General features: G+C 52.0%; 5 protein-coding genes across 5 annotated transcripts; 2 read left to right on the top strand and 3 right to left on the bottom strand.

Annotated features, from left to right (window-relative positions):
* Positions 1–164: 164 nt before the first annotated feature.
* On the top strand, positions 165–3,215 carry PtrM4_066570 (Lon, ATP-dependent Lon protease, bacterial type; the record flags this gene model as incomplete). Its single annotated transcript, XM_001933363.2, has 3 exons — positions 165–2,771; positions 2,847–2,944; positions 3,212–3,215. The coding sequence occupies 3 exons, from the start codon at positions 165–167 to the stop codon at positions 3,213–3,215; spliced, it is 2,709 nt and encodes a 902-aa protein (XP_001933398.2).
* Positions 3,216–4,853: 1,638 nt separating this feature from the next.
* Positions 4,854–5,036, bottom strand: PtrM4_066560 (uncharacterized protein; the record flags this gene model as incomplete). Its single annotated transcript, XM_001933362.2, has 1 exon — positions 4,854–5,036. One exon carries the CDS (start codon positions 5,034–5,036, stop codon positions 4,854–4,856), a length of 183 nt encoding a protein of 60 aa, XP_001933397.2.
* Positions 5,037–5,923: 887 nt separating this feature from the next.
* On the top strand, positions 5,924–9,366 carry PtrM4_066550 (SPS1, Serine-threonine protein kinase; the record flags this gene model as incomplete). Its single annotated transcript, XM_066105732.1, has 2 exons — positions 5,924–9,187; positions 9,283–9,366. 2 exons carry the CDS (start codon positions 5,924–5,926, stop codon positions 9,364–9,366), a joined length of 3,348 nt encoding a protein of 1,115 aa, XP_065964359.1.
* Positions 9,367–10,841: 1,475 nt separating this feature from the next.
* PtrM4_066540 (TolA, Membrane protein involved in colicin uptake) lies at positions 10,842–13,238 on the bottom strand (the record flags this gene model as incomplete). The annotated part of the gene is made up of 2 exons (XM_066105731.1): positions 10,842–11,086; positions 11,438–13,238. The coding sequence occupies 2 exons, from the start codon at positions 13,236–13,238 to the stop codon at positions 10,842–10,844; spliced, it is 2,046 nt and encodes a 681-aa protein (XP_065964358.1).
* Positions 13,239–15,408: 2,170 nt separating this feature from the next.
* PtrM4_066530 (CDA1, xylanase-chitin deacetylase) lies at positions 15,409–16,688 on the bottom strand (the record flags this gene model as incomplete). The annotated part of the gene is made up of 2 exons (XM_001933359.2): positions 15,409–16,168; positions 16,222–16,688. 2 exons carry the CDS (start codon positions 16,686–16,688, stop codon positions 15,409–15,411), a joined length of 1,227 nt encoding a protein of 408 aa, XP_001933394.2.
* Positions 16,689–17,226: the final 538 nt, after the last annotated feature.

Below are 17,226 nucleotides of genomic sequence, written 5' to 3'. Positions count from 1 at the left end.
AGGCGAAGAAAGACATACCTGAGCCAATACCACCAAGAACAAGTTCTGGGCGGGGCAGCGCTGCAGGAGGAAGTGGCTCAGGTGGTGATGGCGGTGGCAAGAAGCGAAAGGGTCCTGAACGGGCGCTCGTCAAGCCCACGATACCCGACGTATACCCCCAAGTAATGGCGGTGCCGCTTCTCAAGCGCCCGCTGTTCCCGGGTTTCTACAAAGCCATCACAATCCGGGACAGGGAAGTTGGACAAGCAATTGCAGACATGGTGAAGCGAGGACAACCATACATTGGTGCCTTCTTGTTCAAGGACGACACAGCCGACAAGGATGTCATTCACGACCCCAGTGAGGTCTACGATGTCGGCACTTTCTGCCAGGTCACAAGCGCTTTCCCTGTCGGCGGCGACGACAACTTCGCCATGACATGCGTTCTCTACCCACACCGCCGCATACGGATGACGGGCCTCAAGTCACCACAACAAGAGGGGCCATCCGTGGCCGAGGTAACATTGGACGAGAGTGCCGATACTCCAGAGTCCGAAGTAGCTGCTCCTTCGAACAAGGGCGACGTAGTTGCAAGTTTTGAGGAGGCTGGTGAGGAGACGAAGCCGGCCCAAGGAGCTATGGTAGCTACCATCCTCAAAGGCCGCAATGTCAGTATCGCCGATGTTGAAAACATGGTCGAGGAGCCATTCGACGTCAAGCAGAACAAGACAATCCAGGTGCTGGTCAACGAGATTGTCAACACGTTCAAGGGCGTCGCACTTCTTAACCCTCTGTTCCGCGACCATGTCTCCACCTTTTCCGTACACACCACAATGAACGTTGGCGAAGACCCTGTCAAGCTCGCCGACTTTGCTGCTGCCGTAGCACAAGCAGAGTCACATGAGCTCCAGGATGCTCTGGAGGAGATGGACATTGAAAAGCGCCTTAGTAAGGCCTTGGAATTGCTCAAGAAGGAGCTCATTAGCGCGGAGTTGCAGAAGAAGGTCGCTGACGATGTTAATGCCAGAGTCACGAAGAAGCACCGCGAATATATGTTGATGGAGCAGATGAAGGGTATCAAGCGCGAGCTGGGCATCGAGTCGGATGGCAAGGACAAACTGATTGAAAAGTTCAATGAAAAGGCCAACAAGCTCGCCATGCCTGAAGCAGTACGAAAGGTCTTTGAAGAGGAGATGAGCAAGCTGCAAGGACTTGAGCCCAATGGCTCAGAGTTCAACGTCACACGAAACTACCTCGATTGGCTCACACAGCTTCCCTGGGGCCTGCGCAGTGCCGAGAACTTTGGTATCAAGCACGCACGCGAGGTTTTGGACGAGGACCACCACGGACTGAAAGATGTCAAGGACCGTATTCTAGAATTCATCGCTGTCGGTAAACTGCGTGGTACTGTCGAAGGAAAGATCCTGTGTCTAGTAGGCCCACCCGGTGTGGGTAAGACATCAATCGGTAAATCGATTGCCCGCGCTCTGAACCGTCAATACTACCGCTTCAGTGTTGGTGGTATGTATGATGTAGCAGAAATCAAGGGCCACCGGAGAACATACGTAGGAGCGCTACCCGGACGTATCATCCAAGCCCTGAAGAAGTGCCAGACGGAGAACCCATTGGTTTTGATCGATGAGGTTGATAAGATTGGACGCAACAGCAACCACGGCGACCCTGCGTCAGCACTTCTCGAGCTGCTTGATCCGGAACAGAACAACAGCTTTTTGGACCACTACCTGGACGTGCCTGTTGACTTGTCAAAGGTCTTGTTCGTCTGCACAGCAAACATGGATGAGACCATCCCACAACCGCTGCTCGACCGCATGGAAGTGATTCGCTTGTCCGGCTATGTCTCAGACGAGAAGATCGCCATCGCCGAAAAGTACCTGTCACCAGCAGCCAAGGACATGAGTGGTCTGAAGGAGGCAGATGTTGTGCTACAGAACGATGCAATCGTTGAGCTCATCAACAAGTACTGCCGAGAGTCGGGTGTCCGAAATCTCAAGAAGCACATTGAAAAGGTATACCGCAAGGCTGCGCTGAAGATTGTCACCGACGTAGGCGAGGACGCTCTTCCAGAGGCTGCGGCGCTCACTGAGGAGGGCAAGGCTGCGCAGAAGGAGTCTGAAAAGGACAAGAGTGACACAAAGGAAACTCCACAGAACATTGAACAGCAGACGACGGAAAAGCCTCGTGTTGCTTTGAAGATACCAGATTCGGTACACGTCTCCATCACCAAAGACAACTTGAAGGACTATGTTGGACCAGCCATCTTCACATCGGACCGACTGTACGACTTCACACCTCCTGGTGTAGCCATGGGTTTGGCATGGACATCAATGGGCGGATCAGCACTCTACATTGAGTCGATTTTACAAAACGTATTGTCTGCCTCGTCGTCACCTGGACTTGAGCGCAGTGGTTCTCTCCGAGATGTCATGAAGGAGTCTACAGGCGTCGCATACTCATTCGCCAAGAGCATTCTAGCGCGTGAATACCCCAAGAACAGATTCTTCGAACACGCGAGAATACACCTGCATTGTCCTGAGGGCGGCACGCCAAAGGATGGGCCAAGTGCCGGTATCACAATGGCGACGAGTCTACTCAGCTTGGCGCTCGACACGAAGATCAGAGATGATGTTGCCATGACGGGTGAACTCACTCTCACGGGCAAGGTCCTTCGGATTGGTGGCTTGCGTGAGAAGACAGTTGCGGCACGCCGAGCTGGCGCTAAGACTGTCATCTTCCCCCACGACAACATGAGCGATTGGCTCGAACTACCAGAGGTATGTACTCATCTCACTGCATTGAAACATGTATGCTCCAACCATTTTTTGAGCCCCTTACTAACGCAATGCCAGAACATCAAAGAAGGCATCGAAGGCCAGCCAGTATCCTGGTACAAAGAAGTCTTTGACATTGTCTTCCCCAACCTCGACAAGGACACGGCAAACAAGATGTGGGAGAAGGAGCTCAAAGCCAAAAAGGGCGATCGCAAGAAGCAGCGCGAGCAGAAGAAGAAGGAAGAGGAAGAGGAAGAGTCTGGGGAAGATGATGACTAGATGGGGTGTATCTGGTTGGATAGATAGGCCAGAGAGGGTGTGTACGATATGCATGATGGACTTGGGGTCGGGCCATGTGATAGATTATACCAACGAACGAACGGACGGGCGGATGAATTCTTGGGCATGTTATTAGCTTACTATGTATGGGTATAGAGATGAAGATGAATGTATGTATTCTCCACTACATGACTTCGTTCGTATTGCAAAGACGAGGGAGGGGGGGGGTTTGTGGGTGTAGTTACTCCTTCCTCTGCCATTTTCCCCCATCTCGGCACATGGAAATAAACTGGAAACGGCCTCGTATACCGGCACTCAACCCCAAGCCAACCGCGCATTACGCGGCATAAACATAAAATCCCACTCTACATGACCTTTACGGTTAGCTTAGCCGGGTGGTCGCCTTGAGCTTCGCCTAAAGCGGTAGTTTTGGTGCTTGTGTGGCTTGTGACTTTTTTACGCTCGAGAACATGGATGCTAGTGTTGCTGCTGCTGATGACGATGATGACGATTTCATGAACTATGCATGGGGTAATCAACGTTGACGTGTTCACTTTGTGTATGCAAGGGTCGAGAAAAGCTGAAACTGAAACACGAAAGGTGGGATTTGGGAGTGTTGTTGTGTTTGTTGGCGGGTGCGTGGTGGACAACGCATACTGCGTGTGGCTGCGTGGGCTGGCTGCGTGGACTGCGCAGGCTGCGAACTGGAGGAGGGATTGGAGGAGGGATGAGGGATAGGGGATGCAGGGTTTTTAATGGAGGGTGGAAGATGGAGGCAGATGGGAAGGAGATGGGGGATAGAGAAAATGTGAAAATGAGAGGGAGGTGGTAAGATAGATGCATGCGACTACAACATGCACTGTGAACGGCTCACATGACCGCAACCCCGCGCTCTCAACATTGAAGTCAGTAGCTACAATAAACCATGTAGGTACCTACCATGGCCGTATTGCCAAGGGCCACTCCTTTTCAACTCACCCTCGTTCTCAACAACGCCGCGCAAAAACGCTTCCGTCTCTCCCATCTGCAGCGAGGACCAGGACCAGGACCGGGACTGGGGCCAATCAGTCAGTCATCATCACAGTGCATGCATGCGTTAGCGAGGAACCGAGCGACCGACATATGCAGGAGGACGCCTTTTGTCGGAACTGGGAAAACCATTAAACGTCGCTGTGCGACATGTCTGGAGTGGGGCAGTACTTTAGCTGGGGGCTTGTGATGCTGGCGGTAGAGGAGAAGCTTGGAAGAATATGGGAGGGGTAAGGTATGGTATAGTGCCTACAAGACGGAGGCGGAGGAGACTCCCGTGAAGGACTGTGAAGGGGAAGGGGTTAGGTGCAGTAGTGTTTGCTATCCGGTTTGCGGTGTTCGGCCTACGTATGCTTTCCGCATCGCTCATCGCATCCTTCGCTCCTGTCTTTTGCTCCGCTTGCGCGCCGGTTGCGCTCGCGTCTACGCGGAGGGAACTAATGTAGTAATGTATGCAGGCAGGCCCGAAAGAGGGGTTTTTGGCCCTCCCGTGGTCATGTCATGTATGTAATCCAAGGAGAAGAAAAAATTGTTAGTTGATGAGGGGCTGCTGTGTAGTTAGTACCGTGAGGCTAGAATTTGGGCCGAGCAAATGAGAAAGAAAAATGAAGCGCAGTGAGCGTTCCGATGGCAGCCGGTCGGATAGTCGTCTTCCTTGCAAAGGTTTATTCTTACTGGTAACTGCACGGTGAGGAATCGGATGTGTGCGACTGCCTGGCTGGTTTTCTCACCGCAGGTTGTTGTTAAAGTGGCTACCACACCCCAAGGCAGGACCAATCAGTTATAGTTCGGCGGAATGGGACGGTCTTTTTCAGCCTCACCGGCGCTTGATTTGTTCACAGTAAAAGGGTGAAACTGGATTTGGGGCGTGGGTTGCTGTGGTGCTGCGGCGTGCTGTCCAATGTGCGAGTTGGCGCTTGACCGCCAGCTGTTGGGGGAGCTGGCAGGCCAAAAGTACATGGCTATTGCTGCAGGCACGCATGCAAAGAAGAAAAAAAATCTTACTCCTCCTCATCCGCGTCTCTTACCTTGTCCCCTCTTTCTTATTATCCTCTGACACTATTCATCATCACCCCCGCTTTCGTTCTCGCAGGATAACGGGCGGAAGACTAATCGCTGGTTATTGCGTCTTGCTGCATTACTTCGGGGTTAGGGCGAAGCCGGGTCGACGTTGTCCGCCGCTGGGACGGAGTTGCAGGTTTGCAGGGTGTGCCGTCTTGCCCATTATTGGCTCACAAGACCCCAGCGCCGTCTGCCTGTCGCATTCATCCCAACTCATCTCAGACTCATCATTACGCTACATTTTTTCATTTGCACGCTTGCCCACCTCCTCGTCCCAAACTTCAACCCCGTCAGCTTGCGTGGTCGCGGCTTCCCAGTCAAACCTCCGTCTGCGCCATCGCCATCGCCAATTCATCACACTGCCCGTGTCTAATTCTGCCTGTTCCGGAGGCTAGTTAGGCGCCAACGCAGATCCAGGGCATGTCGCTTGGGCGTCAAGAATAGAACCGAGCGGGATTTTTTTTGTTGTTTTCTGCGGGCGAAAGATTAAAATTGCTAAAATTTTGCTGACCACCGAGGGTGAGGGCAAAAAAGAAGAGGCAAGAGCTGTGCGCCACTGGGCTTTGCACCGAGATCGATGGATGCGGGAAGCCACGGTGACACACGACGACACAGCATGCAGTCGGCGCCAAATCGATAGCACCAATCCAATCGATATCGAAACCGACTAGCAACCTCCCCCGCCTGGGTGCTCCTTGTTCCGCACCGTGAAGGCTGGTAGAGGGGGTTAAGAAGGCTGGGTGTGAGCTGAGCGACGGACGCGGCCGTTGACGTTTACCCAGAAGATGGCGCTGCTGTCGGCAGACAACAATGCCGATTCGAGCAGGAGTCGCAGCAGACAGCGCGCGCGTACAGAAGTCGGCAAGCATAGCAGCATGTGGGAGCGCCTCAACCTGCAAAAGATTGGCTCGTGGTTGAAGAAGGAAGAGCAGGAGCCGCCACCACCATCGCCCGTCAAGGCGGAGAAGAAGGCTGAGGACGGCAACAAGGAGAATGCCAGGCCGCACTCGAGTGGCGGGCTGTTGAGCAGGCGAGGCAGCAGGAAGGTTATACCGGGGCTGCCTAGGCCGCTGACGTTCAAGAGGCTACAGAGCGAGAAGCGAGATAAGCTGCTCGAGGTGCCCAACGAAGGCGAACAGCGACGAGCCGCCTCGGTCGACCTTGACACGCTGACGCGGCCACGAGATATCCCCAAATCAAAGCGAGAACTCTCTCCGCCGCCACAATCGGTCCCGTCCGTGTCTGCGCCCGACCTCCTCAGTCCACGCGAAGCCAGTGCCCCAAGGGAGCCGCCACCAGAGCCGGAACCCAAGGTGGAGCGCAAAATGGAACGCGACGAGGAGCGCACCATAGGCGGAGGGCCAGATTCCAATATACCCGCAGGCGCGCGCCAGGTCGACTACGGCATTGAAGAGTCGGAAGAAGACTACATGTGTGCAGGCATCATGGACATGGAAATGCCCATGGAACTGCCACCGCCTCCGCCTCCGCCGCAGCTAGAAGTGGCAGAAGCCTTTTCCGAGCACGGCTCACATCACTCGGGTGAAGACATTGACCATGACCGGTTGCAGGAGGAGCTCGAGGCAAAGTGGATCCTGAACCTCAGCATGCACTTCCGCGACATGTCGGACCGCGAAAAGTTCTTTGTCACATTTGCTGAAGAGCCAAACAGGTGGCGGAGAGTGACCGTGTCTTGCGACTACCGCCATCTGGAGCCAGACTCGCTCGAGGCCGATCTCAAGACGCTCCACTACCAACGCGACAAGAGCTCCCGCATCTACGAAGCCATCCGTGACTCGCTCCCGGCCATTCAGTTCTATGACACCGTGACGAACCTCAAGCTGGAGACTGCAGATGGTCGCCTCCATGTCCATGTGACTGAAGATGTAAATGAGATTATCCCGTATCCGGCATCGTCTTCGATTGACCATCTAGATTGTAAGCGCTTCCGCGAGAACGCCGTATCTTTTGACTCGCATATTTCTGGCTTTGTGTACAAGGTTTCTGTCAACAACAGGACGTATATCAAAAAGGAGATACCCGGTCCGGACGCCGTTGAGGAGTTTTTGTATGAGATCAATGCTCTGGTCAGCCTGCAAGAGTCCAAATCTGTGATTAGATTTGAAGGTGTCATTGTTGATGAGCAGAATGAGCTCATCAAGGGGTTGCTGATTAGCTATGCTGAGCAAGGCGCGCTGGTAGACATGATCTATGACTTCAAGCCAACCGGACAGCTATATTGGGCACGCCGCGAGCGGTGGGCACGACAAATCATCGAAGGTCTTTCTGAGATCCATGAAGCTGGATTTGTACAGGGCGACTTTACGCTATCAAACATTGTTATTGACAATGACGACAATGCCAAGATTATCGACATTAACCGTCGGGGATGCCCTGTCGGCTGGGAACCCCCGGAACTGGCCAAGCTCATCGAGAGCGGCCAGCGTATATCAATATACATAGGAGTCAAGTCAGATCTCTACCAGCTTGGTATGGTTCTGTGGGCGCTAGCAGAACAGCAGGATGAACCGGAGCGCCAACCACGACCACTTGTTCGATCTCTCGACCGCCCGGGAACTGACGTCCCAGTATACTTCCGCGACATCATCAGAGCATGTTTGAGTGATACACCGCGAGCACGGCCATCCGCAACAACTCTTCTCAAATGGTTCCCTGAGGATATGGATTACGAATTCAAGCCCAAGGCCGCTGTAAGAGATAGCGTTTCCACACATCGGAGCGACAAGGAGTATATTGATCCTCGGACAGCCGTGGATCTGGAGGATATATCACATCACCGTCGCCATTCGAGACAGCAATCATCGTTTGAAGAGATTCACGTAGCGCGCACCGAATACCCCGCATCCTCCGGCTCCTACATCATACCGAACAACCACCATGAACGCGGACGCTCGCCAGGTCCTTTGGGCATGAGTGATAGAAATAGGCGGAGTGACTGTTCGCCCTACCCTGGTCACCGATCTGTAATGTCTCTTGATGATTCGGAACTCGAGAACGAGCTTGCAAGTCTGCCAGCTAGCAGGGAGACTAGGTGGGAGCAGGTGTATGTTGATGGGGACACCAAGCTGGTCCAGAGAGGTTGCGACATTGATGTCCGTGATTTCGGGAATCAAGAAGTGAAAGACATTTGCATCACAAGTCCGCCAAGCGACATGGACAACTCGTTTCTGGGAAGCAAGCCATCTGATGATGCGCCGCTGGGCTTGTCGATGCCTGGTGGTCTTCAACCTATCGAGCCGCCATCTTTACCAAACAGCTTGCAGGAACCATCTGAAAGGGGCAACTCCCGGGACGTGGATACCAAGGCCAGTTTCAGTGATCGCGTACATCACCTTGCGCAAACGCAGCCACCTCCACCGCCGCCGCAACGTCGGGAAGAACCGGAACGAATCGAGACTCCAGACTACTACTACGACAGTCAGCAGCCCCATATGCCCGAACCAGCGGAATTAGCTAATCTCGAATACGACGTGGCGGTGGACTCTTCTGCGACGAGCACTAATCCACCATCACGAGTGAGCACAAGTTTCTCTATTTTCGATCTTCCCCCAAATACAAGACGAGTCGGCAATTCCTTTATGCTTGGGCAGGGGTATCGCATGCCTCCACATCAAGATTCCGGCTTTGGAGAACCCGAACGCGTTTCGTATGAAAGCGAGCGCAGTCTCGACGAAAGTATCAAAGACTTTTCTCTTTCACCAGAGGAAGATCCGAGGATAGACGAGCGGCTTTGGGACGAGAAGGATGGTACAATGTTTGGTGAGAGTATCAATGGCAAGCTGGAAAGCAAGACCGAGCCAATACCCATCTTCACCCTACCCGCAACGCCAAGGAAGACAGAGGGACAATCTACCAGCTCGATGCTTCCACTGCCATTACCCAGCGTAGGTCCGACAAACGTACTCAGTGTAACCGACGTAGAAAACAAGGGGCTAGAAGAGAAGAACTCCGATACCACGATCCGACCGCGCAGCATCCTCATCCCCGACACCACCCAAACGATCCCAAAAGCCGTCGACTCCATGGACGTGGTCACACCCACCGACCCCGTCCCCTCACCCAAACAAACCAAGTCAACCACCTCCTCCACTACCACGACGCCGAAACCGAAACCAAAATCCAGCTCACCACCCGTGAGAAAACCAACATCACCCTCGAAAGACGCCTTGCGCAAGCACACCGTCCCCACCTCCTCCACACGAGCTAAAAAAGCAGCCCGCGACCCCTTGTACGATGAATACATGTCGGCGGGCGAAGACGACGAAGAAGAGGAAGAATCCAGATCGGCGAGTAACGATCTTTCGGCTTATTTGTCGCATTCTATTGCATTTGACCATTCTATTGATTTTTATATAAGCGAGCATGGTGGTAGTAGTGGGAATATAAACATGAATGGAAATGCGAAGAAGGAGAAAGAGAAGGAGACACATAAAGAGAAAGAGGGGGGTAAGAACATGAATGGGAACAGCATGAACGGCAATACGAATGGAAATGCGAACGGGATCAACGGGATGAAGAGCTCGGAAAAGAAGAACGAGGACAGGGCGGAGAAAAAGACTGACGATAAGACGGAGAAGAAGACTGGTACGATGACCGGTTCGCGAGGACCAAAAAGTTGATTGATATCGAGAGACTGACACATATTCGTTCGTTTTGGATCTTTCTATTTTGAGATCTTTGTTTCCTTTGTTTATAACAAGAAGAAGGGGTGGCATTCCTTTCTGGGTTGACGACATGAGCGAGCGCGTGTGTGGAATTTGGGACTGGGAACATTATATCACAATTTTTTTTTAATATGCAGGCTGGAAGGGGTTTACTTCTGATTGGGATGGGGTGCATATTCTCTCTCTGCTCAGCTTTCTTATATACCTTTTATGTTTTATCGCTTCTACCTTCTACAGCTTCTACCCTTCTTCTTCCATCTTCTTCTTCTATCTTTTAGCGTTGCTGCGTTGTTTGTTCAAATGTCCAAACGGGAGGTATCTGTGGGCTTCTGGTGCTGGCGTTTTTTGCTTTTCTTGCAACAACAAATCGTTATGATGGTATGAACATCTCCCCTTACTCGGTGTTTTTTCTGCATTCTTGGGTGTTATGGTTGGCTTGGGTTTTCATAGCAGGGTTATTATAGATTGTGATGCTTGATTTTGAATGTGATATGACTTGTTTGATATATGTGTGTTTGGGCGTGTGCTTTTGCTTGTGCCTGTGGTGGTGATGGGGGTGAGTGAGTTAGTGAAGGGGTGGAGTGAAGGGGTGGAGTGAAGAGGGGTTTGGGACGTGATGTGAAGGGAGTGAAGTGGCACGTAGACACAGTATGTAACACGTATAGTATCACCATAGAGACACGTGGATCTAAGTGATAACTTAGTGACTTGGTTAACTAGCTAGGTACGGAATCGACAACAGAAGGGCCAAGCTCAGCTATCGAGTTTACAACGACGAAAGCGGGATGCAACCATCAAGAGAGGCTGAGAGTGAGTGAGCGGACTGTCTGATTGATTGAATAAACACAAAAAAGGGTTCAGATTGAGATGGAAGCCGAGAGAAGGTAATAGTGAAACCCCAGCTAGCGAGATGAAAACGATGAGGGCGGGGTTGGGTATCACCGCCTTGAGGCTGAAAGGGAGCGGGTTGGGTAAGAAGATGGTTATTTTGTGCGATATTACATCTGTGATTTCTTGTCTAGGCAGATGCAGAAGAAGAGTCTGACTCAGAGTCTGAATACTCGTCTCGATCATCGCCATTGCTGTCAGTGTCGCCCTCTGAGTGCTCATCGCCAGAGTGCTCATCTCCAGAGCGGTCAGTGTGCTCATTGTCGGAATTTTGGGCTTCTGAATGCTCAGTGTCCGTATGCTCATCTTCCGAACGATTGTCTCCTGAGTGTTCATTCTCCTGCTCTTCTTCCGTGTGGTCGAAACGCCAGTCTTCTGAACGCGAAGCGTGCATGCAATCAGTGCCAGAGTGTCGGTCTTCGTTATATCCAGCGTTTTCACCATCTCTCTCACTCTCCGTTTCCGTCCCACCCGTCTGACTCCCAGCCCCTCCTCGTAACTTCGGCGGATCAGCCTCATGCTCATGCTCATCCTCAAAACCCTCATCTTTATCACTACTTCCCTCCTCACTCGAGCTTTCAGTCTCACAAGCCACCTCGTCTCCCCTCTGTACGTGCCTTCCATGCAAGCCCAGCGTGTTGCTTTTCCTCTCCTCGGGCTCGTGGCTGTATTGCCGTCGTCCCGAATCAGTGCTATCCCACCTTGAAACCCCTTTGGCAAACTTACTCAAAGCCTCCGAGGTCATAGACGGCCTGCGATCTGCGGCTTCGCGCTCAGCAACCACGGAGCTGGAAGTGGAGGAACGGGACGTGGTACTGCGCCTCCTCTTAGTATCTGTGGTGTCGTTTCTGCTCGAGGAAGCTGATGCGCGCCGAGCTGGTGTCTGTGATGAAGAAGATGAGGAGGAAGAGCGTCGTGTCCCACTGTGCTTAACCCGCTTCTCGAACCTAGCGTTATATCGTGTATCCTCCCTGTTTTCCTCATAGCACTCATCCAGCACACCTGCACCTGCATCCTGGGACATCCGTCGTCCACCATTATATCTAGCAGAGTAGCTGGATGAACTAGATCGTCGCTTTGCGTCTTTATTTTCTCTACTACCACCATTTTCGCTACTACCACTGCCAACGGAGCCATGGCTATCTGGTCGTACGCTCTCAATAATAGACGGCATCTTTGGGTTAAAATCCGGGCGTGGGTTTTCTGTCATACTCATGCTTTGTGGGGCTTTTGAAGTGAGAATCGAGCGGGCGGTGGTCGGCTTGAGTGTGTCGGCTGCGATGGTGTTGGCGCGTTTGGTACGACGGGCGGAGGGGGGGTCTTGACTGGATATGGAGGATGTGGAGGGGCGGCTTGTGGATGAAGAGGTGGACACGTTGGAACGGCGTTTCGAGGAGCGGCGTTGAGGTTGGCTAGAAGTTGGATCACTGATGTTTTCGGGTGTGGGTTCAGGCTGGTTTGGCGGTATGAGTGCTCGTTGTCTCTCCTCATATTCCCTCTTTTGAGCTTCCTCTGCACGTATCTTTTCCGCTTCCCGTTCTTCCTGTTCCCGTACCCGCCTGCGCTCTTCTTCACGTAACTGCTTTTCCTCCTCTTGCTTCTGCCGTTCTGCCCTCTGTTTCTTCGCTTCGGCCATCTTGCGGCGCATTTCTGCTGCTCGATCGCCTTCTATTATCGGCGTAGCAACGGGGTCGATGCTGGCTTTGCGTTTGGCGTAGTATACTGGAAGTTGAATATTTACATTGTTGGTGTCGACGACAGTGACCACCGATGATGCAGGACCTTCCCTGTTTGCGCATAGTTTTGTGCTGTTGAGATCAACGCCTTCCATGTCATTCTTGTCAGTCATCGCGGTGTTGCGAGGTCCAATAGGAACTAATGGCTTCCGCGACTTCCTTTCTGGCTTTCGTCTCGAAATTGATACCTCACCCTTATCGATCTTATCCCAGATGTCCGAAGCAGCTGTTTGTTCTGCATCATACGCTGTATTCGCAGGTTCAGGGTTTGGTTTCATGGTAATCGCTCTTATCGGCTTTGGGCACTGAACTTCAGGTTGCTGAGCTGCCGATTTACCATAGCCATCTTTTTCAAAGTCCCACGGCTTGCATCCATGGATCTCCTGCTCATGAAACCTGTCAACTTCCCTACTCCGCCCCTTCAGCCCTTCATTTTCTTCATTCGTAGAGAGAAAGACTCGCCCGGGAGGACTGACTAGTCCCTCTCCACCCGTAAACTCGAGATAAGGGCTGCTGGGTAGCGGTTTTGCGACCGGCGCGATGTCTATAGATACTATAGCGGGAGATCCGTACCACTGACCACTATGGTACTGCTTCTCAGGCAGTGCGACGTCGTCGAGATCCACTTCCTGCCACTTTCTCTGTGGAGTGTTTTCGATATATCGTGTTTGCTCCACGTCTGGGGCTGCAAAGCGCCGGGCTTTGTATTCGTTGTAGCCAAAGTATGCTATACCTACTCCTATTGCGACAGGAAGGAAAACAATTAATATCATGAGAATTATGGTTGCCATGGTGAGGTCGCGACTGTTAATTTCGAGAGTCGCGCAAAGTAAGGTGTCCCACTTGGTAGGTATGCTGGAGAGTAGATGTAGGTACGCTGCGAGAATGTTCGAAGAAGTATGCACGTGTCTTCACAAACAGGCGGTGACAACTTCTTTCATTCCATTGTTGCTATTAGTAGAACGGGATTTGTTATCAGACATGCAAACACACCAGCGTTGGTTTACACTAATGACCATCCTTTACTCTTCACAACAGAGATACAGCATCATATGAGGCGTCCTAGCGCTGATCGCGTGTTTCGCAATGGAAGGAATAACTGGCCTGCTATCCAGATACCTTGAGGGTGCTCTCTTTTCGGACCGTTACTTCGTGGCTTCGAATGGCAAAGGCTCTTGTAGATAACACGCTCCCGGCGTAAAGTGGATGCACAGCGTCTTTGCTTCTGGACGTGCTTGTGGATCATCCGCTATCATTGATCGAATGAATCTGAATGTATCTTGGGGTAGAACTGATCTTTCTAAATAGCCAGGCCATTTGCTCGAACTGATGTGTTGATCAATGCGATCGATGTTGGCGTAATACCATGGTCGTCTCGGTGTACTAGCGTATAGAAGTCCCTGCAGATGGTCCTGCACTGATCTCTCGGCAGCTTCCGGAGGCCTAATATCACAGATGTATGCAGCTATCTCCAAAAAAAACGGCCGAGAGAGAATATATCGGCCGGAAATCCTCGTATATCTTCCTCTACAACCTCGACCGGCACATATTTTCGAGCAAAGCTTGTTCGTCAGTCGGTTTCCACGTCTTTTCATACAAGCGTGAGGTTCCAAAGTCGGTAATATAGATTGATACGTGGAGGTCTTGGTATATGTGAGAGCTGTATTATCCATCTGTCTTCGAACAAGGATGTTTTGAGGCTTGACATCCATGTATTTGATCAACTGCTTGTGAATACAATAGCACTGACGAGACACTCAAAAGACCGTATCATCAAGCTAAATATTGAGGAATGCTTTCTTCGGTCGCGTTCTTCGCAATGTTGTCGGAGGAAATCTTGGGGGTTATAGTCCGCCACAGGATACATCAATATAGATAGCTCTTTACCCAGCGTATATGTACCAATCACACCGACTATGTGTGAATGTTTAAGACGAGTCAAGTGAGCTACCTCGTTTATTGCTTGCTTCTTTGCCAGGGGGTGTTTTCAGAGGATCGTCCTGCGAGCAGTAGTGTCCGCCGACATTTCACACTATCAATACTTGCATAACTACCCGACATGGCGGGCGCGGGAGGGAGGGAGTGCTTGCGATCGTGAGGTTGGGGCTTCATTGTAATCATCCAGGTAAGCGCCACAGGCTGCAGTTCGGCCTCAGAAGCCAGCCGGCAACCCGAAAACACCGGCAACAGGTGGCTACAGAGTTGCACCCGCGAAAAAGAGATGTGTTTGCAAGGAGAGGCTGAGATAACGACGAGGCAGCCGCAACTGCGCACTGCCCCTCATCCCGCTCAACTCAGTTAGCGCGATATGCATATGCACTCAGCCACGAACATCATGGAAGCTGAAGTAGCCACTGTGTGATACAGCATAGCACGCGCAGTTGTATCAGCCTTGGGCATCCTGTCATATCATCTCTCACCGGTCAAATCCCTCGCGCCAATTCCAAGCCGTCCTTTCCCCTGAGTATAGCCCTACAGCAGAGTCAGCGCACATTCCGTCAACAAGTCAGGAGAACAACGCCAATAGGTGGATATCATAATACAGTATTAATTTTCATTAAATTACTTTTCTGATATCTCGCTTGCCCACATCCGAATGCAAGCCATCGTCCCCATTGATTCGTATGCAAAGAGCAATTCTCGCTCACTTTACTTGGTGCAAGTACCGGAGGAAGTATCACATCCACTACCGCAATGTCCAGTGGTGGAACCACACCACCCATACGAACTGCAGCAGTTTCCGAACGTCGAACCGGCGCAAGTAGCTCCACCTTGGACTCCGCAAGTTCCATCTGTAGAAACCTTCTTTCCAGGAGTCGTGCTGCCGCCGCCGCCACCGCTGCCGCCACCTGTGGTGCAGGTACCGAACGCAGAGTTGCAGCCAGCGCCGCAGTGATCAGTTGAAGCGCCACTATTGAGGTTGTTAGTTGGATGTACTTGAGAATAGGGATGAAAATGAACTTACCACCATCCGTACTGCGAGCAGCAGTTTCCGAATGTCGAACCAGCACACGTGCCCTTTCCAGAGCCGCAGGAGCCATCGGTTGACACAGGGGTGTTTCCGCTACCGCCACCGTTACCGCTACCGCCGCCGTTTGCGGGAGGAGCTTCGCCGGATGTACGGTACCAGTTTGCCTCAGGCTCGCCCATGCACTCGCCCATGGTGACACCGCGGTAACCCTTGGACTTAAGGTATTCCAACATGTATCCAGTCAAGTTAAGCGCAGTCTGCTCGTGAATATCGTGGGCAATAGCCAGACGGTCGCCAGATTGGGGGCCACCAGCAGTGGAATCGAGGATCCTCTTGAAGTTATCCTTGGCAACTTGAATGTTAGACAACTGGTTGTAGTCGTCGGTGTCAAGGTCAAAGTAGCTGATGACGTAGCCCAGGTTCTTCATCGTCGTCTGGCATGCGGCGTTGCAAGAGCTGTAAGGAGGTCGCATGTAGGTGGGGTATTTTCCGATAATGTTGCGGATGGCCATTTCGTTCTTGACCATCTCGTTGATGCGCTGGGCGTCGCTGATCTTGCTCAAGTCCGCGTGGCTCCATGTGTGGGAGGCAACCTGATGACCCTCAGCTATCATGCGCTTGATAACATTAGACCAGGCAGCTGTGGTGTCAATGGCTCCTTTGCCGTTGTTGATTCCGGTCACGAAGAAGGTCGCCTTGAAGCCGTAGGTAGCGAATTGATCCAAGACGCGCTCAGTGTAAATGTATGGACTATTCATGTTAGCTGTATTCAAATTGTGCTGGTGTATAATGTAGTGGCTTACCCATCGTCGTAAGTAATGGCAACGGTTCCAGCCTTCTGGCAAGTATAGATGCCACCGCCTCCGTACGCAACGTTACCCTTCTGAGGACGAGGGTCATTACGTGTAGTAGCACCACCTGGAGCCTTGTTGGCATCGCAAGCAGGACCGAAGTCCATCTGACAGTCCGGAGCCAAGCAGTGATCCTTCGTTGTACCACAGTATCCTGAACCCGAGCAGCAGTAACCTGTCGCACACTTCGCGTTTCCAAAAGCAGCACCACATCGACCGTTTTGACCACCCTGACGAGTCTCTAGCAGTCCACCCTTGGGCTCCGAAGCATGCCTCAGCACGCGAGCAGCGACGGGAGCCTTGAAGTCAGACTCCAAACCCCTGGGCAACCCAAAGATCTTCGGCACACCTTCCATACCTCCATGGGCAGCCACAAGGGGCGCCACCATAGCAGCAATACCAATATCTTGGAAACGCATCTCTTCTTCCGGGTATTAAAATAAGGGTAAAAATGTAAATCCCGCTAACAGAGGGACTGATAGAGGGTGTAGAAGTAAGCGAATGACAGCGAGTACACACGCACAGTCTGACACGACGACCGAAAAGACTGGCAATGTACACACGAAACAAAAAAAGAGAGCGAGCGAGGGACGAGTGGTACCAAAACTCGGGTGAGGGGGGAGGATGTAAACAATAAAAGCACCTGTATTTGAATCCTCACAAGCAACCTCCCAACAGAACCCGCAGGACCCGGACCCGCAAATGTCGACCCTCTCTCCACATCCTATCCATACCCCAACACATACCCACGTCCGTTTTCGGTAACTAATGTGCGCTCGCTACAGGGCTCGCGCGCCCAGCTTACCTAAACGACACATGGCAAGCCACGGCAAGGCGAGCCAAGAAAACGCCCACTTTAAAGGCAGTATCGCCGCCAAAAGAACGAATCAAAGGAAATGAAAATACGAGCGGAGGGGACAGACGGCTATCGGTAGAAATGCGGCATGGAAAGAGCGG

Source organism: Pyrenophora tritici-repentis, chromosome 2 (assembly GCF_003171515.1).
Source record: "Pyrenophora tritici-repentis strain M4 chromosome 2, whole genome shotgun sequence".
Taxonomy (NCBI): domain Eukaryota; kingdom Fungi; phylum Ascomycota; class Dothideomycetes; order Pleosporales; family Pleosporaceae; genus Pyrenophora; species Pyrenophora tritici-repentis.
This window is presented reverse-complemented; position numbering and strand designations above follow the sequence as displayed.